General features: G+C 36.3%; 1 protein-coding gene and 1 long non-coding RNA gene across 4 annotated transcripts; both read right to left on the bottom strand.

The window, feature by feature from the left end:
* Positions 1 to 199: 199 nt before the first annotated feature.
* Positions 200 to 16,642, bottom strand: LOC141599786 (golgin candidate 5). 2 transcript variants are annotated; one of them, XM_074419896.1, is made up of 20 exons: positions 16,501 to 16,642; positions 16,166 to 16,361; positions 10,249 to 11,213; positions 10,033 to 10,104; positions 8,533 to 8,607; positions 7,907 to 8,021; positions 6,985 to 7,046; positions 6,850 to 6,897; positions 5,500 to 5,784; positions 5,306 to 5,365; positions 4,957 to 5,040; positions 4,811 to 4,876; positions 4,544 to 4,642; positions 3,762 to 3,980; positions 3,556 to 3,670; positions 3,094 to 3,314; positions 2,123 to 2,182; positions 1,939 to 2,052; positions 746 to 820; positions 200 to 652 (listed from the first exon to the last, which is right to left on the bottom strand). In XM_074419896.1, exons 2-20 carry the CDS (start codon positions 16,311 to 16,313, stop codon positions 617 to 619), a joined length of 2,919 nt encoding a protein of 972 aa, XP_074275997.1. In that variant the 5' UTR covers positions 16,314 to 16,361; positions 16,501 to 16,642; the 3' UTR covers positions 200 to 616. The 2 variants fall into 2 exon arrangements, with proteins under 2 accessions (XP_074275997.1, XP_074275998.1); XM_074419897.1 differs by having other exon boundaries at positions 16,166 to 16,333; positions 16,501 to 16,611.
* A 4,335-nt stretch (positions 16,643 to 20,977) lies between these two features.
* LOC141602697 (uncharacterized) lies at positions 20,978 to 23,615 on the bottom strand. Of its 2 annotated transcripts, XR_012524619.1 has the most exons (5): positions 23,509 to 23,615; positions 22,778 to 22,833; positions 22,592 to 22,686; positions 22,028 to 22,137; positions 20,978 to 21,050 (listed from the first exon to the last, which is right to left on the bottom strand). It is a non-coding gene; the product is annotated as an uncharacterized LOC141602697 (long non-coding RNA). The 2 variants fall into 2 exon arrangements; XR_012524618.1 differs by lacking the exon at positions 23,509 to 23,615 and having other exon boundaries at positions 22,778 to 23,068.
* Between the last annotated feature and the right edge of the window lie 3,414 nt (positions 23,616 to 27,029).

The raw sequence follows: 27,029 nt of genomic DNA, 5'->3' as shown, positions 1-27,029 counted from the left end.
ATTGCAATCACAACTCCATTTGCATCAAGGATTGCAACAGGTTTTTTTCAACCGGTTTCTTGTAATTTATCCCGTATGTCTAATAGGCACGATGAGTAAGGTGTCTTACACATTGTACAATACAATCAGAGATGGGCACGATACTCGGGCTTACAGCCTTACAATCTTGTAAAGGAAAGACGACAAAAACATTTGTAGATTTCTTATGTGATCCGAAAGAATGAGATCATCGTTGCATTCAATACTTATGAAACACGGCTTAAATTACAAGAAGTCATAAATACACAAGACTGATTAACCAAAAGAAGTGAAGGGACCGGAACAATCATCATTTTTTCCTATACAACACCATACCTCACTTTTCACTTTTTCTATAACAAATTGTCAAAAATGTAGAGAATTCCTAAAACAATCTTAGTTTGTCACATTTTGATGGTATTAGACTTCACAAACTAATTCAACCAGATTGACCCATTTACAAGGTCTAATGGTAATGGAATACTCTCCATCATCAGGGATGACTTTTCTTCATCATTGACATTCTTTCAACTGGCTGGACTTTTCTGATGAGTTTTTTGACCGATACCACGACGACAAAACAGAAACTGGTGGTCAACTAAGCCGCGGTTGTCCGTGAGCCAAGTCCTTGGATCTGATGATATACATTATATAAGACAAAAGAGCAACATGAATTCATAAACGCATTGCCTAGAATGAATGTTTAGCGAAAATGATGCAACATTACCTGGTTAACAAGTAAATTAACTTGCTCTCTATACATCTCTTTCAAGTCTACAATATCAGCACGGAGTTCTTCCAGCTGAAGAATATAATGATTCACAGAAACCAGTAAATATTGTGATGGTTTACTATACAATTGAAACTAGATAGTAAAATAAATAAACAAAGCTCCAATGACGGTTACTGTTGTTGTGTACATGGCATTTGGACTCGAGGCTTTGTTTCGATTGGCGTTAATAATTGAAGGGGGATAAAGGAGCTAAAACAAAAAGGAAATGTATGTTTGGGTGCAATGATTGTTGTGCAGGAGAGAATATAATGTGGCTTCCCCCAAGGCAATCATAACACTAATCCTACTACTACACCATAGATTACCCCCAAATGAGGGTCATAGATCCACCATTTTTCTCCACCAACCACCATCATCTTTACTAATACTCGAGCTTCTTATTTTGCTCATTACACAAAGGATTTAATTTATTACACTCAAATTTCAATCCAAGCCGGCCTTTGATAATACAATACAACAACATCAGAGCCTTAGTTCTAAAATGATTTGGGGTTGGCAATCATTACACCAATACTCTACCTCTCACAATCTTTTCCGCCCCAATTTTCGAGCATCCCAATCGAGACATTAATCAATCTCCGTCTCACATGCCAAAACCATCTTTAATCTGTTCGACATCCCTTTATCCGGGCCAGAACTACCTCATTTCTAACTCAAGCCTTCCTTGTATGGCCACACATCCATCGTAGCATACTAATTTCTGTCGCATTCATCTTTTCAGCGTGACTGTTTCATAGCCCCACACTCCGAGCCATATAACAATGCATGTCTAGAATTTACCCTTTAGTCTCTCAACTTTAATCCTGTGAGCCACATCTCCATCTAATTCTCCATCTTTTTGAATAATAGACCCTAAATATCGAAAAAATTCAGATCCTTGAATGATATTCCCATCAAAAGTGATTGTCCCCGCTTCTCTACCTCCACCTTTGCTAAACCTACATTCCAAATATTTGGTTTTATTTCTACTTAGTCTAAATCCACGAGCTTCCAAAGTATTCCTCCATAGTTCTAATTTCCTTTCGACTTTATACCAAGATTACCAACGATACTTTAGAAATTTCAACTATTATCTAAATTTGTTACCCAATACCAGACAAGCTGTAATTGTATAAAAATCAACAAACCTCCTCATCACGTTCGCCCATAAGCTCTAGAGCTGCAGTGTGTCTCCTTCGAAGAGCTTCCAACTCTGCCCGGATTCCAGGAAGCATGGCAGCCTCCGTTCGCAACTTTTCACACTGTAAAATGCATTCAAGTAAGGATTGAAGAACTAAATCTCATGAATAGAAAAAAGAGCAGAGACCAAACCTGCTCCGTCATTTTAACTAGCTCCTCCGCAAGTGAATCACGAATTGATTCTAATGAAGCCTGAAAAACACGAGAATTTATAGTCACTTTCTTATGCGACTTTCAACGCCTTTTCCCTCCCTCCGTCCCTAAGACTCTAGCATGTTTAATTGTTTATTAATGTCCCTATTCAGACAGTACACTGTAATTACAGCAAGGCGACCAGACAAGATCACGCTTCCCACATGTCCACTTGCACGTTAGTCAAGCACTTCAAATAACCACATTTACTTGTTTTTAGTGTCTACAGATAGGCAGCAGTATTAAAGGTAAACTAAACAAGAAAGGGGCCTGACAACACACTTTTAACGTGGTAAGCAATGTACAGTTATGTTATCATCCAGCTTAGCTTGAAAAGGAGTAACCCTCGCCGAGGCAACGAAGCGCAAGGCAAAGGCAGTGCCTTGTCGACACAAGGTGCACCCTTTTTGTAAACACAGTTGTATTTACAAAGTGTGGCTGCGCTTTTTTCTATTGTAAAGTAGGAGTCCTTCGATGCAGTTCTCAATTTTCATCTTGGGTCACTCGGAAACAACCTCTTTGTGTTGTTGACCCATGGGTAAGGCTGCGTACAACCGACCCTACAAAACCCTAAAAATTGTGGGAGCCATTGAGGCAGTGGGGTAATTGTATTTTCAAAGTAAGAACTATGTGAAACAATACCCTTTTTAGGATTGTAAACTGGCCGAACACGTAAAGGAGTGAAAGCTAAAGATAATGTGGCAAAGAGCAGGCATAATTAAAGAATTAGATGTAAAAAAGGCGAATTGCATAGAAGTGGCGTTTTGGCTAGCACTTAATTGAGTTTGGCTTAAGTACCCCTCAAGCCTGCTATTTAAAACTAATCAAATAACCAATGCAGCAAAATTGAGTAAAAGCCTATAAGGGTTCAGGGTTTTCTATTTAAGTAAACAGATATTGGAAATTCATACCAGCCGTGACATATAGGATGCAAGTTCACCCTCCTTTTGCCGAAGAGTAGCTTCAAATGTACTTGGTGTCATGCTTTTTAGATAATAGGGGCTCATGGTGGCCTCTCCAGAATTCCTCCGCTCCAGAAAAGTGCTAGAAGAGCCAAGAGATGCCTGCAAGAAGAAGCTTTCTTCCATGTTGCCCACACTGCTTGCAGTTGATAGTTTACGGGTTAACATCCCTACACAAGCATTCCATATTTTAGGGGGCCAAAAATTCTTAATATTGCTATTCTAAAAAACAAACATTAATCTGACTCTTGCAAGTGTTGGACGTGGCATGGTATCAATTGACAGATTCTTGTTTTGGCCTTAAATGAGGTGTTTTGCCATGTCCGAAAGTCAAGAGTGTCGGACATGAGACGCATCCAACGTGAAGTGTTGAAGACTCGAAGTAACACTTCTTAACATTACACTTTGTACCATTTTCAAAGGCCGACTTGTTCTTCGACGTTGGACTTTGTTCCGCCAAAGAAGCAGACTGTGCACTGGCTGCCTTCTCCAAATCTGATTTAGCTGCTTTCTCCCGCTCTAAATCCTATGTTTATACATTTTGTTAAAATGCCAGGACAAAAATGATTGAACTGAAATGCAGTCACAATATATGCCCAATTTGAAGAGCTTCCAACCTGCTGAAGAAGTTCTCTATGGGCTAGTGATTCTTGCAATTCACTTTTGTGTTTTCTTTTAAGTTCCTTGATCTCCTCTTCCAGCTGACGTACACGGCCTTCATGAGTATCAGCTACTTCCTTTGCTGCAAGGTACTCTTGCCGATTCTCAGCTGCCCTTTGTCTTTCCTTTTCAAGGGATTTATTTAGTTGTGTCTGCTCCGTTCTGAGGCATGAAATCTACAAAAACAATCTGCATAAGCTACCATTTTCTTTCCCCTCTGGCTATCTTTCTCCCTCATACCCCTAGTCAACTACCTTCAGCAAAAAGAGACTTGGGAGATGGGGGATTGTAACATTAACTGTCGAGTGGGGGAATGGGGGTAGGCTACGCCTACAGCTGAGGTTGGTTGGAGGTGGGGATCTACGTGGTAGGAGACGGTCAAAAAAACGGGGGGTGAAGGTCTGAGGGGATCAGATGGTGTGGTTTAGGTGGAGGGTGGTGGTGGAATGGTGGTCGTGTGGGGTTCGTAGTGGCAGGCAGTCAGAGAGTGCGGTGGATTGTGATGAGCAAGAAATTAAAGAATAAAATTTGAAAAGATGGTGAGTGGGTGTGCTTGGGTCTATGCGGGTTATGAGGAGTGAAGTAAATAAGGCCTTGTAGACTGTGGAAGCCTCACCATAGAACTACTACACCTTCTAACTGTTCAAGTTAGCTGACCCACTTTTTTTTTGAATATAAGGCTTTTCCTGTTAAAAGTTTTGAAACCAGGATCACAGCAATTAAACATCAAGGAAATTACCTGAGCCTCAAGAACATTTATTCGAGAGAGCGTTTGCGATAAGCGCTCATTTATAGATCGCTCTCTTTCCTCAGCAGCCGCAGCCTTGGCTTCTGCTTCCTGTTTACAAAACCCAAAAAAACTAAGTGCAAAAGATTGGGGTAGGATTTATACCCCTCTTGCCGATCACTAAACTCCTTTTACAAAAATTAGTGCTAACACAAAGGGGAGTGTAAACATCAATCTGAAGGTTGTGATGCACAATTAAACTAGAGAACAAACAGATACCTGAAGTCGTGATTGAAGAGTTCTCTCCACAGTAGCCCAAGCTTCAGCCTTCCGGGCAGATGTCTCCTGCAACACAGAAAGGGACAGCTGTTATCAGAAACCAGAAAATATGCAAAACTTGACAATTATCATTTTACAGAATCAACCTGCATAGCTTCAATTTGGCGAAGGAGAGGCCTAGTGGATTCAGGAAGTTGTGAAACCAGTTCCTCACACCTGCGCTCACTTTCCTGGGTATCAAAGACGTTAAGACCATTAGAATAACTATACAAAATTACAAACAAAAACATTACCCCTAATTCAAAGACATAGTGAGGCTGGCAGATAACTTATAATGAAATCTGCGTAATAAATTGCACCGAGTCTCTATTACTTCACAGTACAAGAAACATAGAGAGCTCAATGAGCCATTAGAATAACAGTGAGTGACCAAATAGACATACTATCAATTAACAGTGAGTGACCAAATAGACATACTATCAATTGAGTACATACTTGATATCGTTTTTGAAGGTCCTCTATATCTCTTCGTAACATGTCCTCCTTAACAATTCCCTGTGAATTACAAAGAGCATGCATCCAGTATCATGTTGTCAAGCATATTATCCTTACTTCCAGATAAAATTGAAAAACTAAAAAGACATCATCAGTTTAAATGAGTAACATAATGCCAATCATGAGAAGATAACCTGTTGCTCTTGTCTGGTTAGAGTTTGTCTTAATTCTTCAAGTGCTTGGACTAGCATTCCTTCCCGTTCCTCGGCCTCCCTTAGACGACCCTCCAGCTCAGCTCGGGCCTCATTATTGGCTCGTGCCTCTGCTAATGATTCAGCCTCCTTTGCTGCATTCAGGGCATTAGTGAAATATTCTTTTTGCGTAGCAAGCTCGGCTTGGTGCTTCTCAATTGTATCTTGCAGAACCTTCTCCGTTGCTGCCTTGTCTTTCATTATGTTCTCAATTTTGTTCTCTTCAAGCTACGCATACAGAAAGAAGTGCTCAATGATAACAAAATAACAACGGACCTAATACCAGGTGAACTTGAACAAGAAATATAAACACCTGAATGAGTAGCTAGAATTCAATACACAATATTTAAAAGATATAAGATGATTACTTAGTGAAAGGAAACAAACTCAACAAATCAACATGATCCCACAACGAAGATACACAAAATATAGACAGACTTACAGGCTATATCAGTTTTAAACACGAGAACCAATAATATTTTCTCCAAACTAACGAAATAATCCAATATCAATGTATTGATATAGAAGGGGGAAAAAAGTCAAATTAACTATAATTAAGAACACCAGAATACAGTAATTGGCCATCCCTTATTTACTAAGGCAACAACTAATGGAGGATTGTGGTTATAATAATAAAGGCTGATCTATCGGCACAACTTTTCTTGGAATATAAAGCACAAATTTGTAAAATACACTACCCATTATCCACTGTAAATACCCATAGCCCAAAAAACAAATCAAAATTAACCAACTCCAGAAAGCAGCACCAGGTAATTGAAAGCAAAAGCGTCCCTGAGCTATGGAACTTTAAAGTGTGTAAAAAAGCTTTGTAACTTTTGAAATAGATATTTCATACCAAAGCATCCAAGTGTTTGAAAAACTAAAGAACAGTAGTTAGATTAAGAAATAAACTTTGAAATTTGTATTTGTTTTCAGGTGTGACATTCAATAAATATCTAAATCGATGAGGACTATATCTCTAGTTTCTGGGCCCAAGGCAGGGGTACTTCCCTTACATTTATTTAACAGGGTTGACATTTTTTTATGCTAGCAACTGAGGGTTCCTTGTCCACTATTGCGCCTTTATTGTTTCGATAAAAATAATATTTTGCTATCATATAAAGTAAAGAAACAATAACGGAAGCACATCTTCTGTTTCATGCTCAGGGGATGTACAAATTCAGTTTCTTCAGGCATTATGAGAACTAACTATTCCAACTATGCCCCTTCTAAAAGCGCATCAGATTAATCAATTCAGACCAACTTACAAGGATATACCCTCAGATCAATTACCTGTAGCTTGGCAATCAAAGACTTCTTCTCTTCATCCATTTCTCTAACCTGGATTTTAAGGAAAATAATATATAAAGTTATTACTCAAAGAAATAGTTTAGCTTTTGGTAGGGAGTTGAAAATCAATTTGCAAACCTGAGCCCTTAATTTTCTAATTTGAGCTTCTTGAGCTGCTTGTTTCTTTGAGAGCTCTTCCCCTGTAATAGAATCAATAAGGTATTGAGCAGCAGTTCAGTATAATACACAATAGTGTCACTACGTATAATACACAATAGTGTCACTATGTGATGACTGAACTTTAAAGATCCCTACCTACCACCGCTCTGAAAAAAGCTACATGAGATAAATCAAGTAAACAACGAAAGGTAATACCTCTCTCATTCTAATCAATAGCTTCTACATTAGAAACTTGGACTTGGCCTTAATGAGTTTATGTTACTCAGACTCGATTAGAAACATCTGATACGGGTGAGTGTTTGACATCCGCGTGTTAATGTTAAATCTAAATGTTATCGGCTTAAAATCAGGTGACCACGTGTTATATCCGTGTTCCAAGGTCTACACATGGTAATATGAACAACCTGAGTAACCCAGAATATCAACCAAGATGAGCACTATATACTAGTTTTGCAAAACTGTGCTTGGGTGCAAGGCTCGGAGAGGTAGCATGATATACTGAGACCGCTGAGGGTCAAATGACTCCAGAAACCCAGGCCAAAACATCTCAAGGTGCCTTAGATGAAACTTGTACAGGAGATGGAGAAGTCATGCTACTGTGCAATTTTCATATATCTTTCTTCTAGTTTCTTTTGTCCTGCCTTTGCCCCCATTATCTCCAGCTATTACTTGTTTAATTGTTAGTCATTAAAATTTAAAAAGCGTTGTTACATGAAATTTTATTAAGGGAGTACAAATTTGTTTGTGAACCATGTGTCTCAAGTTTATGATGCACACCTTTCAAAATCACGAAGTATACTCAACTTCATCTAGTTCTACGCTTTAACTATATATACAAAATTTACCATAAAATAAGAACAGGTACTCATTTAGCTCTCACCCTCGGCCATGACTTGAGTAATGATTTCATCTTTTTCCTTCAGAAGAGCAGCAGCGTCAGTTCTCTTGTTCTGCTCTCGTCTTAATGTATCTCTTTCCTTGGTAAGAGCATACACCTAAAAGCCAAAGAAGTTTCAAAAAAGTACTAAAACAAGAGACTTCCAGCAAATATAATATGTATTCTTTACACAGATCAAACTATTTGGAAAGACAACTAAATCCTCAGAAGTTGGTTGCCGGATTCATTATGAATACGCCCTCACCAATTCGCGATTTGCTCTTATAGAATGTGTGTTATATGTATTTTCAGTAAGCGGCAAAATAGAATTCGCTCTTAACAATTCGCGATTCGTAGGGTACTCGAGCGAATCCGGAGCGAATCCAGTAACCCTGTCAGAACTATATTCAATGTGCCACATTACATGTGTCGAAATAGGCCACGGTCAAGTAAGAAGAAGAAACCTTGCTTAGATGGACAAACCTTCATTAAGATGACCTCTTTCACCGACATTTTCTTTAAATGGAAGTTAAATTGCTCAATGTAAAGAATTTGATGTGCTTGGAAGATAAAACTATAAAAGATATGACAAAGTGGGCTTAAATGACAAAGAAAGAAATGAATTATACCTTACGTTCAAGAGTTGCAACCCTTTGATGATATTCCTCACGTAATGACTCAACTTCTGCGTCGTTGGATTTTCTCTGTCATAGATATTAGCGCTTTTTTTAGAAACGACAAAGGCTCAAAAGCAAAGAGTTTGAATTGTAAGTTCATATTCAACTTTCCAGTATACAGAAAGACAAAGTGCATTGCACCACAATGACATCACAAAAGTAATGCAGTATTAGAACTGAAATGTGCATTACCCCAGAACCGCTCAACTATTAGGATAGAATCAACAACAACAACATCAGAGCCTTAATCCCAAAATGATTTGGGGTCGGGTGACATGAATCTTCCTTTAGAACCGTCCATGGGTGAACGCACACCTCAAAATGCAATAGAAAAGGGAAAAATGAAAAACAAAAGGGAGAGCGAAAATGTAATACAAAGTCAAGGTAAACTTACAGGTTTTAAAATCGAATTCCGGATTGCTTTTATAAAAACTTAAAATTTAAATCGAGAGAAAAAAAGATTAAAACGATTTTGAAAACCGAAATAGAATTAAGGGTCCGGAATGCCTTAAAACTATTAGGATAGAATGGTACTACAAAATTAATTCAATACAATTTGGCACATCGTATGAAGTGTTATACATTCAAGACAAACAAGCTGAGTAAGTACACAACATTACTTGTTTACAAACACTCCTGCATTTCTCCGGTATACGTCAAACAGTATGTTATTTTGACTCTTTATATTACCATGCGTACCAATGTCTATGGCACTCGCACACTTCATTTTAAGCCAAAAATATGAGATTTTTCATAAATAGGCAAGCCAGTCACATGGACATATACCCATGTTGGATATTTCCAAGTTCCACCCAGCAAACGAATAACCAAATTACAAGGTCACAGGTCTTAATTGAAAAACATAGCATGTCAATCACAATGCTCCTCTGTCCAAGTGATCCACTGTACAACCAGCCTAGACAGTTTAAACCAGAAGAAATTATCTCTGCAACTTTGCCATGAAACAAATTTACTGTTTCTTTCTTGGTCATGTGCGTTTGTGTATGGGAGGAAAAGAAGTACCAACGAATGGGGGGAAAAGAAAGAAATCCTACTCTTTGTGTTCTTAAAAGCCCTACGAAGGAAATTGAAATGGGGATAAAGTACTGGTGCACACGACTAAACGGGAGAAACTTACCACAAAAACTTTTCTTTTAATCACACTTTCCTTAAATCAGATAGACATTTAGAATCCTTGTCAGCACATAGCATGGTTGTCATAGAAATCAACCAGATTCATAGATTAAACAATAAACAGTGGTATTTGCTGGTCGGGGTGATTGGAACCCAAATGAAAAGGGTAATTGATTATTAGTATGAACCTCTCTTCCCCAAAATACATGCCATGTACATTATAAAGCAAGCTCTATTATTACCTACATAATATCTATATAGAAAGGACAAAATTGAAAACATTTCGGAATAGGAAGGCTAAGAGAAATAACAGCTTACTCTCAATTCTTCGACAATCGACTTCATTTGTTCGTTTTCGTGCATCAGCCTAGCAATCTCATCAGCTTTGGTCTGGAGAACAGAAAACAATAACAAAAAGATACCTGTAACAGCTAGTCACCCAATAGTGTGTAGTAATGAGTAACTTCAACTGTTAAGACTTGTATCAATGACAAATTCCATGTCATTCCACAAGTGGACTGAAAGCATACGTACTTGAGCTTGTCGAGCAGCTCCTTGCAATGCAGCTTCCATCATTTTCATCTCCTTTCTAACCTTGTCTAGCTCAAGGACAGCATGTGCCGAGTCAGAAGCATCGAATGTGGGGCTAAGTCTATCATCCTTCCCATGAGCTACATCTTTGCCAGATGGCTTCGGCTCTTCAATCTTTTCATCATTCTCCTGACTTACTTCATTAGATACAATCTCATTACCATGAACATTAGAAAGTTCAGTCAGCAAGGTATGGTTTTGGGACTCAGTAGGGATGCCAGATTCGACAACAACAGCAGTAACATCACTGGTCTCAGAATCCTCAATCTGATTGCCAGTCTTGTCATCACTTGGCCCTTCCACTGTCAGAGTGGAGCCCACAGTTGACTCTTGCATGGCTTCTTGCATATCAAACTCATTGCTCACTTCCCTAGTAATACCATTATGACTATGTTCTTCATCTGTGTGATTAGCCTGCACCGTGGTTTCATATGACTCGTGTTCTTCTGAAGATCTCATATCAGCCTGCTCCTTGATATAGGACTCCTCTGATGACTCCATTGTCACGGCATCTTGACTTGTGGATTCAGGTGAGTCATCAGGCTCCTGTGCATCGGATTTGGCTTCACCAGAGTCCTTAGTTGCAGAACTAGCTTCCTCCACAGTTTCAGAGTCAACATGATCCTTTTGTTCTTTTAAATCCTTATCTACTTCAAGAGGCAAAAGTTTCTCGGTTGCAGGGTTCCCATCATCATCAACTACATCATCTTTCTGCCCATCAACAGAAGATGGGCCCTCAGTGGTTTCTGATTTTACTGGCAAATCATCGTTGGTTTTGCTTAGTTCATCATCTTGTGGCCTTTCATTTGCCTTTGATTCATCTTCACTCTCCTCTTCTTTTTGCCCCATAAATGCCATAACAGGATCAAATAGCGCATTCCTGCTAGTAGAGGTCCGCTGTCCAGAAGCTGATACATGCAATTCAGCAGAAATAGATCAGAAAATGACAACTCGGATTTGCATCTCCAACCATCATCCTATGAAGAGTCAAATGTTCAAATGTTGGATTCCAAAGGTATAGTGTGCTTGAGAGTTTTGATAATAGAGCTTCACCCAAGCGAGTAGCATTCAGGCAAAATGACAGTCGGGTTGGCCATTGCGTGAATTCAAATGACAATTAAATAAAAAAAACCCTCCTTTTGTCTCATCATAACATATTCACAAACAATAGCACTTCCCTGTCCCCAAAGTCCCAAATATTACAGTCTAATCCTAACCTTCAAGCCGTATAACTACCTATGTTACTCAGCCTCCGTGTCCGGCATGGGCCTATACGTGCACGTATGATTATATCTAAGTGTTGGAGTAGCCATGAGTCCATGACATAAAATTTGAGACACAGGGACCTTATCCTAGGATGACGATATGGGTACAGGGAAACATCTTTAAAAACACAAAATAAATTAGAAATTTAGAAGTTGTTTGGGACACAAGGCTTAAGATCGTCAAAATATATAATCCGTGATTCATAAAACCAGCCTCTTCCTTCACATTTGTCATGCAAGCCTCCCCATCTGTTAATGGTAGGAAAAGTGTAGAACTGAGGTCGTATATGGCCCCACAAGAAAAGTCAAAGTAATAATAAAGACCACTACTCTACGGCGATAGTAACCAGTAAGAATTGTCCTGCATGGCACAAGAGAGGTCCAAAGTGTACGCAACCAAACCTCTACCAAGTTAAAAAGGGCAATGTAGAAGTAAGACAAAGACAACCCCTGTTGGAAATATAGTATCACTATAGGGGCGAAGATATAATTAGAGAATATTTGTTGTTGTGTCGTGGTATGGAGGCCACTGAATGAGAAACGAAATCGCCCCGACTACGGTACAAATCGATGTAGGCGTCGTCCCCCAAGGTCACAAAACACTCCTAAAAGTTGTGTACTCAACTATTAGGAGTTGAACTCATATGATAATTTTGAGCATACCATATGAGTTCAACTCCTAATAGTTGAGTACACAATTTTTAGGAGTGTTTTGTGACCTTGGGAGACGACGCCTACATCGATTTGTACCGTAGTCGGGACGATTTCGTTTCTCATTCAGTGGCCTCCATACCACGACACAACAACAAATATTCTCTAATTATATCTTCGCCCCTATAGTGATACTATATTTCCAACAATTGAGAAACGAAATCTTGTCACTATTATTGTTGTTGTGTTCTCATTATTGAGAATCATTTGATTGGAGAAAATATTTATTTTCGTCTAGAAGATTCAGCCCGTTGGGAGTGAGACAGAACGTCGGTATTTTGGCCATAACTCGGCCTCTAGACCTTTGTTTGAGGCGTGTAATATGGCGTTGGAAAGCTAAGAAGAAGGGCTACAACTTTGTAGTTGAAGCCGTGAGCAGATTCTGTCATTTAGCTTCCTTAAAATGGATAGTAATGTCATGGTAGTGTGCTGAAAAGTTTATGAAGATTCATAAAAGAATGGTATTATCTATAATTTTATTGCTCAATTCATTCTTGTGATTAAGGTATGTTCCCGTGAATTTCCTTTACAAATATTTATGATGATAAATATGAAGGTTTGGTCAAATTATATATGCCTTAATCATTCATATGTTCAAGCTACTACTTTATTTAGTAAGACATGTCTATAATCTTGGTAAAATTACTTTTAATAATTGATTTCGAGATTATGTGAATGCAATTGTTCCAAGATTTTGAATGACAAGTAGCTAGAATGGTTGCGTGTCCAAGATATTGTTATGTGTACAATATGTTTATCAAGCAAAATATTTCACACATTTGGATTGGTTATTTAGTTTTGATTATGAGACAAACTAAAATTGATATTTGAGTTATGAACCAAATGTGGGGATTAAATATTTTGTTTTAAATTTATATAGTATCTTGGACATGTGACAAAAAATTGGAAATGATTATTTGTCAAAGCTTCATAAAAGTAGATTATGGAGAACATAATTTGTCAATGATTATATGATATCTAAAAGTTGAAATGATGAATGAATAATGTGTATATTTTGTTTCAACGATTATGTTTGTCACTAATTTCTGGCGTGACAACATGTGGGGGAAGACGTTCAACTTATTTGATAAATTTATTCATCAATTTTAGAGTTGATATCTTATAATTTGTGAAGAGTATGTATATCTTTGTTTGTGGGGGTGTAGAGAAAATGATAATCGTATGTTTTATACGTGGCTAATTGAACAAAAATTAGATCGTATGTTTTATACGTGTGGCTAATTGAACCAAAATTAGAAGTATTAATTTGTTGGATAAAGGTTATAATCAATAAATAATGGTTGCGTAAGGTTCAATTATTTATGTTACATTTTGCTTACACCACACTATACGAGATTATGATGATTGATTTTATGTTGGTAAGAAGTCAAATTCTTTTTGTAAAATATTGTGGATTTGCAAAGAGTAAATATAAGTGAAACAATCATCGAGATTCGTTGTTTTCTAATATAAGAATGATGATGTATATAGAGCTTTGGTAAATAATATGATTTTGGGTGCAAAATCACAAACACTATGTGTATCCTTTATTCTATGTCAATTTATTAGAAAGAGAAAATAATAAAGAAGATTATTTGTTCTTTTAAACGACATGAGAGTACGAGCTCTATATTTAATTAGAACAATGATGCTAATGAGTTATAAGAGAGCATGTTTTGACTATTGTGAGAAGTCTAATATGTATAATTATAGTTGCTTCAATGTAGCTTATGAAGCTACGTACATTTTGTTTGTGTATTCATCACCAAAGTTATCATTCACATTTGGTGAAGTGCCTAATGTGCAATATTAAGAATTGCATTATGTTGGATGTCTAGAAAGATATTGGATCGACCAAATGGTAATGACGATCGTCAAGGTGAGTACTATGGTGAGTACTATACATTTCCACCTTTAATGGGGATCTTGTTTTAAGTCTATTGAGAAGACTATTATAACCTTGTCTGTTGTGTAAGCATATTATATTGCTCTTAATCTTGCTGGGTAAGATGCAGGGTGATTGTGAAGCTATTATTAGCTACTACTTAATTGTGGGGGCATGGAGTTTTCCCTAATGTTTATCTTTAGCATAATGCTAATATCAACTCAATAATGCTAAAATAATGTGTATAATGACTTGCAGATTTACACATTTTATACAGATTTGAGATTTGAGAAAATTGATTGAGAATAATATGCTCACATATTATTATCTTTGTGAAATTTGAGTGGAGCATATTTAAGCGAATGGACTAAGAAAGAAAGAAGTCCTAGAATTGTCGAGGGGAATGGGGCAAAAGCCTATTAGTTGAGGAATTTGTGGTGGATACCGGAACTTGTTATGCAAGGGTGGTCTAACGAAGCCATAGATAACTCATACTTGTGTACACATCCCATTCCTATGACATGTACACTATTTTGGAAGGTTGAGCATATAGCTCTTAATGGTCTTATAACCCAAAATTGGGTGGTCCTTGTGAGACGGACTTGATGAGATCACCGTAATGATGGAGGCTGAGATATATCTCTTAATGAATCTATATCCCTTTATTTGGGTGGTCCTATTGAGAAGGACTTGATGGATTCACCGCAATGTTGAAAGGTTGAGCCTTAGATCTTTTAATGAATCTATATCCCTTTATTTGGGTGGTCTTATTGAGAAGGACCTGATGGATACACCGCTATGTTGAGAGGTTGAGCCTTAGAGCTCTTAATGATTCTATAGCTCATGCTTGAGTGGTTTATATGGAGATAGACTTGTTGGAATCACCTACGTGAGTGTGAAGGATTGGCCTCCTTCTATGAGAGACTAGGTTATCTCTCTAGAGCACTCGTGAGAATCCCAAGGTTCATTTGGCCATAAATTTGTTGAATTGTATCGCGGAACTCGTCTGGAACTTAAGGTGAGATATGTGTTTGGAATTTACCCCGGGGTCTAGGAGTTCAAGATTCGTTCACTCTCTAGGTGATGAAAGAATTGTTTCATTTCACTATGTGTTGATTCAAATCGAAAGATATTAATGCTTAAGTATCAATCCTTATTAATATGCTCAGAATTTTGTCTATCATTTGCATTAGTGGGGGATTGTTGGAAGCAATGCAAAGGCTAGTAATATTGTCTAAATACATTACATCATAGAGAAGCCTTCCATTTTCCTCGTAAGAAAATTTCTACACTTTCTCCACTACTTGCATAATTATAGCCACTAACTCCATGTTTTTTGTCCCATGTTGATGGTGGTGGTTAGGCCACTAACTTTGTAGTTATGGTGCTAATAACCACTATAAATAGAGAACTGTAGTCATTTGAGAATTACATATCTTCATATATCTTTACTACCTTCTCTATGATAATTTTGAGCATACCATATGAGTTCAACTCCTAATAGTTGAGTACACAACTTTTAGGAGTGTTTTGTGACCTTGGGGGACGACGCGATTTGTACCGTAGTCGGGGCGATTTCGTTTCTCGTTCAGTGGCCTCCATACCACGACACAACAACAAATATTCTCTAATTATATCTTCGCCCCTATAGTGATACTATATTTCCAACAACCCCCACCCCCGTTCGACACTCCACCAGACAGCCTGACACTGACCACCTCAATTCGAAAACCCACATTTTCCCACATTCCCTTACTACTACTACTACTACTACTACTACTTCTGACTATCAACAAAACCAACCCCGGCTAAAACAGCCAACCAACAACAAGAAACTAACCAAATAGAATCGAATCGCGACATCTGGCTTATCTTTCTAGACATTGTGATCTCTACCAGCCAGCACAAATATCAAAATCCGGAAGCAACGATTCAAACTCAATAGAGCATTTTTATGAAATCATATACAATTTGCAGAAAATGAAGAAAAAGAAAATACCATCAATGGAGGATTGAGAAGAATCTTCTAAACCAAGAGCATTATCAAAATTCTTCTCAATATTTTTGACACTCTCTTGAAGCTTATTAACTGCACCTGCTAAATCCAAGTTCCCCAAGTTTGAAACTCTCGCCCCAAACCAATCCATTTTGTATTCTTATTCGATCCCTAAATTAATCGGATCATCAGTAAAACCCTAAATTCACGAAAACACAAAATTAAATTATCAAAAAGGTATGATTATAAAACAATTTGAATTGAATTAGGGGATTATAGATTAGCAGGAATGAATAATTAAGAAGATCTAATTGAAATAAGGAGAATTAACAACGTACGAAAGATGGATCTTAGATTTATGATGTGAAAATGGGCATGAATTATGAGAGATGAAGAGGGAGGAACAGAGCTGGGGCGTGTCTGTGAACTTGACACCGATCGGGTTGTTAATTTAGAGCTTTACACACTAACATTAACAATAACATTATTAAAAAAAAGAGTTTATTCACGCAATATTCATTTTATTCATTACAATTTTTTTTCACCAAACTACCTTTTCTAACAAATTTTTTTTCATTTGTCTACCTTTAACTAAAAAACATCAAATAATTTTAGCCATCTCCTTCAAATTCTTGAATTATGAATGATTATTCGAGTATAGACTCCTTCTTGCCATTTTTTATTTTATTAATTAAGGTCTATATTCAAATTAATTATTGTTAGTTGGTCTGGAATGGTGGGGATATTGCAAAATGTATATAAGCTCAATTAGATTTGTTATGGTTGTACAATGCTCTTAAGTACTATTTGTGGGAAATATTGGTGTAGTTGGATGGCAGGGCCGCGTGCGAGAAGGACGATAGAGGGGTCGCCATATTTCATTCGACGGGGCATTTGCCATTAGAAGTTTAATAGTCGACAAAACTAGTAGTCTTGTTAAATTATTAGTTTTTCCTACTATTGATACGTAACTTGCTACTATAAATAGGTTATTTTGTATTCATTATTAGACAGATTATTGAGAATAAAAAGTTGAAAAACTCGATCAAGCTTTGCCAAATTTGAGACGGTACTTCAGATCTTTAATCAATATCTATCTATATTAATAAATGAAGCTTTTTTCGAGCGATTATAGAGAGTCCAAATTTTATATAGTACTCGACAAAATAAATTAATGCAAATTGACAAAAGATAAAAAAAAGAATAAGTTGGTGTCCCTATAACAATGGAACTTCACACGATCTCAAAAAGAAAAAACAATGGATCTTCACGGTTAAAGTGTCTCTATCAAATAACAATATAATATTATAATAGGAAAAATTGTGATTTACCACCTATTATGTTTTATTTTTTACAAATTACCACCTATTTAGTTTAACTTTACAAATAACCACCTACTTTTTGTGTTTATCCCACCATTTTCACCTATTTTACATCGTATTGACGTGTTTGTGTAATTTTTGACTCGATTTCAATTTAACGACTTTCGGATATTTACAATGACCAAATTACCCTTACTTATTTCACCAATCTATCTTAACAACAAAGCCCCCAACCCCTAAACCCAGCAGAATAGTCATCTTCAATTGAGTACCTAGGTTCTTCCTAAATTTCTGGCCAATTCCAAGGTTTGCTTACTTCCTAAGCTTGACATTTACCAATCTTCTCATAAAACTTGTATTAAAAGGTATAAAACCCTCCCAAGAAATTTCTGCAACATTAAGATGTTAAATGTGATTAAGGAGCTTAATCCTGCAGGAATTTCATCAGTTAATCTGTTGTTTTGCAATGATAATGTGATTAAGTTTTCACAAGTTGGCAAAACGAGAGTGCCTGAGTAGCAGGAAATTGCAAGCCAAATTCTTGTAATTTCACCAATTTACCAAATTGTGAATGTAAATATGTAATGTCATCATCATTGGGGTATTTTCCATGATGAAGTACTGCAGTGCAGGTTAACCAGTTTGGTCAAACCATCAGGAAGGTTGCTCTTTAGCTTAATTATTGATCAACGCAACAAAATTTAATGAATTTAGCTTCTCTATGAAATCAAGCTTTTGAAGTAAACCCAGTTGGTCGATTGCGGTCGGAATGAGCCCTGACAGGAATTATAGCTAAGATCAAGGCCTTGTAGATTCTTTTCAACGTATAATTGCAAAAATTCATCTACGGTTTGCAAATATCCAGCACCATTAAATTGTCAAGCTTGCTTAGTTATCCAATCATTATACAAAGTGGAAGCCTGGTGCTTGGAATATGAGGGGTCAAATCTCACTGGTGTCGTTAGCTAAGGGCTCTCCTACCATTAAATTGTTCACTAAATTGAAGAGGCTTAGATGTTTTCTTAGAAAATAGTCTTGTGACAAAACAAAAAAATGGAATAAAAAGTGGAGTGATTTTGATAATGTCCTTGAAATTGCCCAGAAATTTAGAAGCAAACCTTGAAATTGCCCAGAAATTTAGGAAGAACCCTAGGTACTCAATTGAAGATGACTATTTTGTTGGGCTTGGAGGTTGGGGTTTTTGTTTAGATAGGATATAAGATAGATGGGTGAAATAAGTAAGGGTAATTTGGTCATTATAAATATCCGAAAGTCGTTAAACTGAAATCGAGTCAAAAATTACACAAACACGTCAATACGATGTAAAATAGGTGAAAATGGTGGGATAAACACAAAAAGTAGGTGGTTATTTGTAAAGTTAAACTAAATAGGTGGTAATTTGTAAAAAATAAAACATAATAGGTGGTAAATCACAATTTTTCCATTATAATATAATCAATTAGTAATAGTAGATGAGTTTTATACGCCTTCAAATAAGTAATAGTAGAGGAGTATATATAAAAGAGATTATATCTAATATGTAAATAACTTGAAACCTTAATTAAATCTTATTTCTCTCGAGCGATTATAGAGGAGTATATATAAAAGAGATTATTTCTCTCGATTTTTTTGAGCTTAATGAGAACGTACCTTCTACCAAAAAAAAATCTTATTTCTCTCATAGCTTTTTTTTTCCAATACGTAAAGTCTTACTTTGCTTATGATATTGATATGTATATTGTTATGCTAATCGCTAATTGTGTATTTGCTTATTATAATAATCACTATATCATGGTGTTTTTTAGCCAATAATATATGGTCATACAAATATATTGATAGTGCAATTTGGTTAAAATTTGAGGTAGAATATGAAGTTGAGTGTATGTATAACATGGCTTTTCAATTCCGCTCGAAACAAATCTTCAGACGACTCTATTAAAAAGGTAAGCATTCAAATATTCAATACCTATACTTTTTAGTTATGGAATAAATATTCAAATAAATTCTGTAAAGTTGGATTTTTTTAATATAGAAACGTAAAATAATGTCGAATGTATGTCAAGGTGTTTTACTCCCTTCTATAATAATTACGACTTTCGAGTGGTATTAAAATCTCCAACTTTTGTTGAAAAACAACGAAGTAAGACTCAACTTTTGACATGGTTAATATTTTTTTTTTTTTTGCTAATAATGGTTTTTTTGAGTTGGATTTGCTTACACCTTAACTCACCTCTACAAAAGAAATTTTATTTCCTAGCTTTTACATGCATATTACGTTAATAACGTCACAGTCTTTTTCAACAGTTTAATGTTTTTGTCACTTTGGTTGGTTATGTGATTTTCATGGTGAATGGTGATTACTTATGTGGTGAACCGGTGAATGTTATTCTGTTGAAGCCTTTTTTAATAATGATTAAGACATCCTTTTGACATTTGGATACTTATTAGATCATATAATCGGTTGTTTTTACAACCAGAAAGAAGTTATTGAGCTTGAAAAACTCCATTGGAGTCAAAGAGTAGCCAAGATCTGGCTACCTAGAAACCAAACCAGGCTGTGGACGGGCATCTCTAAGACAGCAAAAGAAGTTGCATTTGGCTTATGACCAAGCAGCTTACAAGTTGAGGGTGACTCGATTCGGCTCAAGTTTCCGAACCTAAGTACAAGCCGCTTCAGTCCTATGTGGACGGTAACCATTACGTTTTGGTTGCTGACTAAAAGATAATTATGAGATTGAGTATAACAAATCTTATACTATGAGGGAGGCTTATGACAAATTATTGATGATCGGCCGAAAAAAAACACGTCATTATTGTTGTTGCTTTGAACTACAAAATATGTGCACATATATGAAGACGAATGAAAATTTAAACAAAAAAGACCTAAAACCCAATTATAGGGACTATACTCAAAATAGGTGCAAAGATATTTTATAAACTTTTTAAGTAGACTAGTTGTTGCACCGCGCCCTATCGGGCGCGGTGCCCCAATTTGGCAAAACAGTATGCGCAAATATTAGATTAGGAAAATGAAGCGGCTGGTACTGTATTTGAAATGGTGTGTTAAAACATAGTAGCGATTACACAAACTAAAGAGGATATTTGGAAGCGTGATGGCTTGGGAAATATAATTATAAGCTGAATAGTTGTGAAAAGACGACAAAAATAATCACGCTACAAGGTAGAATTAAGTCGCCACTTTTGGGCAAATATTACTAAACCAAAAGTCGGTTATTAGGCCGGTCCATGTGAATCTCATTGCATATATTATAAAATAGTCTAAACTTAATCGCTTATTGTGAATTTCACTACTTACATTATAAAATAGTCCATGTGAATCTCATTTGCTATATCAATATACAACCAATAACCCTATTTTCTACTCTAAATAACAACCAACTTATATGAGCTACGAGAGATTAAAAAAAAGCTCATGACCTAGCAACAAAGTAATAACACAATGCTTATATCACCCGTCATTAATCTCTTTGAAATCACAAAGTATCTCTTTGGAGTCAAAGTCGCAAAGTGACTCCTACAAGTAAGCAAATGTCTCCTTTGTTGCCCTGCAGAAAGTATCAATGATTCACATATCAATATACAACCAATGTATTCGGTAAGTGGCATCTGCCATATAATCATAGTAAATTTTCTAAGCATAACAAAAAAACACTATTGTACTCGAACACCGACAGACGGTGGCTAAAGAGCTAACCCTAAAAGCCAACTTTTATGACCATAAGACCATTTAAAGCTAGACAGATTTATACTTATTTGTTAACAATCAGATAAGTCTACAATCAAAAAATACAAGTTGCGGCTTGTGGGCATTATACTATGCAAAACAATGATGAAATGGAGGGTGTATTTCCATTACATGCTTTTGTTAAGTTGCCGATTAAAGCGAGCAGTCATTTATACTATCTACAATTCTACACCACATACGAACTATATGTAAAACCGTAAAAGAGATGGAAATTATGACCACATGATTTTCTTCTAGTTTCCGCCATACAATTTAATCGATATTCAAGGAAGGTAGAACCCACATGGCACCAAAAACCTCTCCATTCTAAGATTTAACGTTTTTTTTTGGTTTGCACCCAACCAGAAAATTTCATACCCTAGGACTCAAGTATTTAGCGGTATGGGTCAGTTGGGGTGATTCTGGTCATTATTATTGATGGTTTGTTTTAACTTAGTCGAGTCACGGTCAGTTTTCTCGACTCTAAACCTTAAACAAACTCAAAACCTGATCAATCGCTTCTCACTTTCCGAGTAAACTTACTCTTCAGAGAAATCATACACACGTGTCTAAGGGGTAACTATTAGTGAATCAGTGTACCAACATGATAAATCAATGAGAAAATGTATCCTGCGTTATGGGAAGGGAAACAAAGCACCAAATAAACGGAAGAACGAAAATAACAAAGACGAACAATCTGGCTATTTATGAGAATCTTTCAAGAACACTTGAGTGTTCTAGTGTGCTACAAGGGTCAAACTATTAAGAAAGAGTTCATCAAATTGAACTTGATCTTACCAAGTCTGAGCAAATCTTGAGTCTTTTGCAGGTGGAAGACGTTTTCGGTATGGATCGCCACATCTTCCTTATTGCAACCATGCAACCACAAGACGATGGCAGTCAAGTCACTAACAAAGCAAAAATAATAAATTAGCATATTGGTCCAATTCAACAAATTGAGATACAAGTTGACGAAAAGATCGAATATTGATTACAACGGAATATGAATATGATTCCTATACACTTCCTCCACTTCTACTCAATCCTTTTGAAAAAGGATACTCCATCTACCCGAAACTTTTGATATGATTTTAAGTTTTGACCAATCAAATTCGTATAGTTTTAATGTCAAATTTCAAAAGTTAGGGTTAAGAAATTTGAATAGCTGAGACAAATTAAACCCCATAAGCAACAAAACCTAAATTTATTCGCCATCTACAAAGAAACTAATTTATTAACCTAAAAATAAACCTGAAACACAAGCAACATTAATGTTGGTAATTGATCAGCCATGTCTAACCTTCATGGATATATAAGTACAACAAAAAGCATGAATGTTTTACAACAGTGGATTAATCTTACCACCAAAACCACCTCATTTTCTTCTATTGAGAATGAGAGTATATACCGGTGAGAAAACTGGTGTGATTGGTGTTGCTTTAACATTGGTGATACATCTGAATTGAGTAAATCTGGATTATAAAAATCGAATCAACAAGATAGAAGATGGTGATAAAATTAAAATTAGGGTTTAGGAATGATATATACCTTGCGTTTGAGACAAGAAGTGTGTAACCAATGTCCGATGATCCTCCTTGCATTATCTGCAAATCACAAACTTGTTCGTAGTGTATGATTAAATATCTATGTATCAGATACTCTATTAAAGTGTGTCGTGTATTTGAAGATACCTATACTTATGAAATTAGGCAACACTGATTTGAATAGATATTATACACCACTTCTCTATAGAAATCATCTCTACCTTTAGAATTCAAATTTAACCTGGAATGACTCAATTATTCAATGATCTCGTGAAGATCGGGCAAGATGCCGAGATGTAGCAACCTTACAATGGTCAATCTTTCACAACCAAATTACAAAAATGCTAAACTATGACTTAATTTCCAACATGACAATACACCATAGTACCATACCTCAAAGAACTTAAATGAGTAACGAGTTAAACTCTAAAAAATCTAGGGTAGCACTATTTAATTCAACTTCAGCCTAGTGGTGAATTTCTCAGCGATGAACACTTCATTCTCAATTCAAATTCAAAGAAGTTTTTTCGGACCATTTCACTTATGTTACGATAGCTAACTATTCATCTAACATAAATTCCTCCATGAATAGCAAGATATCACACTATCTACTCCAAACATGGCTACTTGAAAATGAACTACAAAACCACAGTCCACGGAACAAGCGTCCAACGTATTCAAGAAGATGTACCAACTGGAGAAACTTAGTAGTGAGTTAGAGGCACATTTGCTTACCATGCATTCCAAATTTGAACTACTATATAGTTAAGTAACATAGCACCTAGTATCCACTTGTTTCTATTTTCTCAACCCCGCAAACATATCGAAGATATTACATCACTTTTCTCGTCCCGACAATCAATCTACTTTGATAAAAATAGCACACTCTAATGAAGTAAAAAAAAAAAAAAAAAAAAAAAAAAAAAAAAGACCGGCAATTAAGTAAAATATACGCAAATATCCTTTGAATTCAAAGAAAAAAAACCTCTCGTATCACATACTAAAAGCAAGAAAAATCATACTTCTTCCAATTCATTTGATTCTTTACGTTTGATTAAAATACTTCTCACAACAACAAAAAAACGTAAAGAATCAAACGAAATTAATTGTGCTACTTAAGCGAATCACAACACCGAAATCGAAACTAATAAACACGAAAGATCAATTAAACTATGGACAAACGAAATGTTTCATTCATCGAAACACAGATTTCAAAACAGTGAAAAATTTGCTAACGAACGGATCGAAAATCAACAGGGTACTCATAGCGATGCAAATAATTCGATAAAGTAAGCAATAAAGTTACACTTGTCAATGACTTTAAGGGGAATAGCGCTCAAACGGTGAAGAGATAAGTGTAATCCCGCCAAAAGGAAAACGAGAGCATTAACCACGGGGAAAACCATAGCTAAATGTCCGGACAATCGATCAAAACAAGATTCAACAGGTAATCGTGGTGAGCATCTCATCTAAAGTGACTGGGAAATTAGAAGTATAATCAACAAAAGATTATTTAGCCAAAGAAATTTAAAAGAGGTACCAAAGCACGACCATATGCGAAAACAATGATAGCACTAACAACAGAAAACACGAGCTCATCACAACAATAAACTTATACTTGCCAATGACTTCAAAGAGTGCCACGCTCTCAAACAAAGAAGCGACACGGTCAATCCACTGTGAAAAGTAAAAAGAAAGCACTAAGCAAAGGTCACGCCACTACTTCATAGGTTGGAAATTAACTCTAGCTTCAGAAATCAAATAATAAAAGCTAAATGGCCAATCTCATATTAATTCTTTAATTTGGAGATAGGAGATCATTAACTAACCAATCCATGGGTCATAATACTCCACAGATTCATTAAGCTTGGAACAAATACAGTATCATCTTGGGCCTCTTGGCCTAAACTGAAGGTTTTGTTCAACAAGTGTTATACTAACTACCTCAACAAACTCCCCACAAGTGAAATTTCCAAAAATAATTAGTTGAAACCAAGGCCTACTCCTGTGGTTTATGGTAATAATACGGTATTTAAGACATATGAACATGACGAATCGGCCACTACCTGCCATTTTGCAAAGACAAAGAGCACTTGAGGTCCCTCTTCGAGTAAGCCGGCTTCCATAACTTGACTCCAAGTCAGTAAACGACAACATCAAAGACCTAACATATTCAAAAATACACTAATCCCTAAGAGAAACCACTTCTAGGAAACAGATATACAAATGACCCAAACAAAACACGGTTTAATCAGATATACATATGCCACGACAAGGAACAACACCTCGCTTGTCCCCATTCTTCACAAACACATTCTATTTAACGATATGATATCTTTGAATAGGTTTAGGCCAACATGACCTTTTTGTAAATATTTTTCATTGCTTTGTTTACGCCTCGGTAGTCTTGTTTTTGATGTCATAATCAATTCATGTGCTTGCTCAATACAAGATTGCTAGCAACTGAGAGTTTCTTGAAAGTTGATCTCATGTTAAAATAATTTGAGATTAACACATTAAGCTACGAATGCTACCCATATGCAGATACTTTCATTGACTATTTGATGAAAAAAAAAATTTTGGAAACAAATAAACGCCCTTACCGTGGGGAAATTGTATCTCCTCATCACTAAACTGAACCACTGGTAAGCCTTTTGATACCTTAAGGGGATACAATGACTTGAGTTTCCAAGATGCCTTCTTGGCTTTGATATGCATACGATACATCGAACAAACAACCATAGGTTAAATAAGACCAAAGATGACCTTATCAATTCACGAAGTGCAACATGGCAAAGTACTGTGCAGCAATTATTGGTGAAATGTTAGTAATATTAATAGATCAAAAAATAATTACAAGACAAATTATCAGCATTTGGAATGCCAATTTACACAAGCTATCAATTAGAGCATTACATTCCCATTTTTTCACCCAAATACTATCTTTTTGACTCACAGATAGAACAATCTTAGTCCTAATTCTCTTCATGACCTCCTCTTTAATTTGTTCTACAACCTTACCATGACGAAGTAGAGTAGCATTAACTAAACTGCTGAAAGGCATGTAAATTAAAGTCGACATACTTCATTTAGTTCATTATCACTATCATTACCCTAGTGTCTCCAAAGAGAGCACCAAGTAGGGTAATGGAAAAAAAGAAGAAAAACAGTTACATCCACCGTCGAACTATTCATCTACCATTCAAAGCACAATGCATAGATTTTCAAAGAGTCTTATATGAACCAACTCAACAACAAAACCTGCTAAATATCTAAAGTATTGTTTAATTAATTACTCATTATATGATTAATGAGTTGGTTTCACATGTACGACCGTCTCATATAAATACTTGTAATCTTGATGCCTTGATGTGCAAATGATTGTATGTTGTGTAACCATAGAAGGAAGCAATAACCCTACACAAAGGCGGGCAATTATCGGTGTGCTACAAACATACACATTATACAACTCAACTCACAATTGCGGGATAATAATTACCTGTTGAAGTCTCTACCGCTCACAAATCCTCTATCTCTGTTTCCTTGGAAACCCCTTTTCTATCTTCGCCGGTGTGCCACGTTGCCCACCCGACCTTGGCCCGACCATTGTTTCAAAGACCCGATAATCATTTAATGTTTCGGCCGAGGGGAGGTCTCTCTTGGAACCCCATGTATCTCCCAACGCCAAAACCCGCCTACCACTTCCAAGGCCGGCCTGCCCGACATCACCCAAAGTCATCATACATACGCATTCCCGACATGCGCATAGCATTCGATATCAAGCGAAAAGGAAAAAGCGAGAAGGATAAGATTAAATATTTATCCCTTGTCATCCCGTAGTCCTATATTCACATGCAAACATGGTATACAACATAAAATAAGGGCATTACACTATTGCCTCATCCATTAGGGAAGAAACCTCTTTTATTTTGGTTAATGTACAAGTACGACCTACCAAGGCAAAATTGGACTCACAATATCCAAAACTGGTGACTTATGATTCAAATCCAGCTTTTTTATAAGAATTTCAAATAATTAAATAACTAACCTTGTCGGGTTGATTTCTTTTACAGATGTTCTCCAAATAATACAACCGGGAAACAAATCTTAAAATTAAAATAAATAGATGTAAATGAGAAAGAGGAAATTAATTAGCATCTTTTGTAACTTCGATTATGTTAGCTTCTAACAATCAATTGAAGCTTTAAATCGTGTAAACCACATTGATTAAACCCCAGCTACACAAAAGCAACATA

This window comes from Silene latifolia, chromosome 9 (assembly GCF_048544455.1).
Source record: "Silene latifolia isolate original U9 population chromosome 9, ASM4854445v1, whole genome shotgun sequence".
NCBI lineage: Eukaryota > Viridiplantae > Streptophyta > Magnoliopsida > Caryophyllales > Caryophyllaceae > Silene > Silene latifolia.
The sequence above is the reverse complement of the archived record's forward strand: the minus strand, read 5'-3'. Positions and strand labels throughout refer to the sequence as shown.

Coding starts and splice junctions, on each gene's coding strand:
- LOC141599786 (XM_074419896.1), bottom strand. CDS start 16,313: ATGGATTGGTTTGGGGCGAGAGTTTCAAACTTGGGGAACTTGGATTTA. Junction 11,214..16,165: donor TTCTCAATCCTCCATTGATG/GTATTTTCTTTT, acceptor TGCATGTATCAG/CTTCTGGACAGCGGACCTCT. Junction 653..745: donor TTAATTTACTTGTTAACCAG/GTAATGTTGCAT, acceptor GTATATCATCAG/ATCCAAGGACTTGGCTCACG.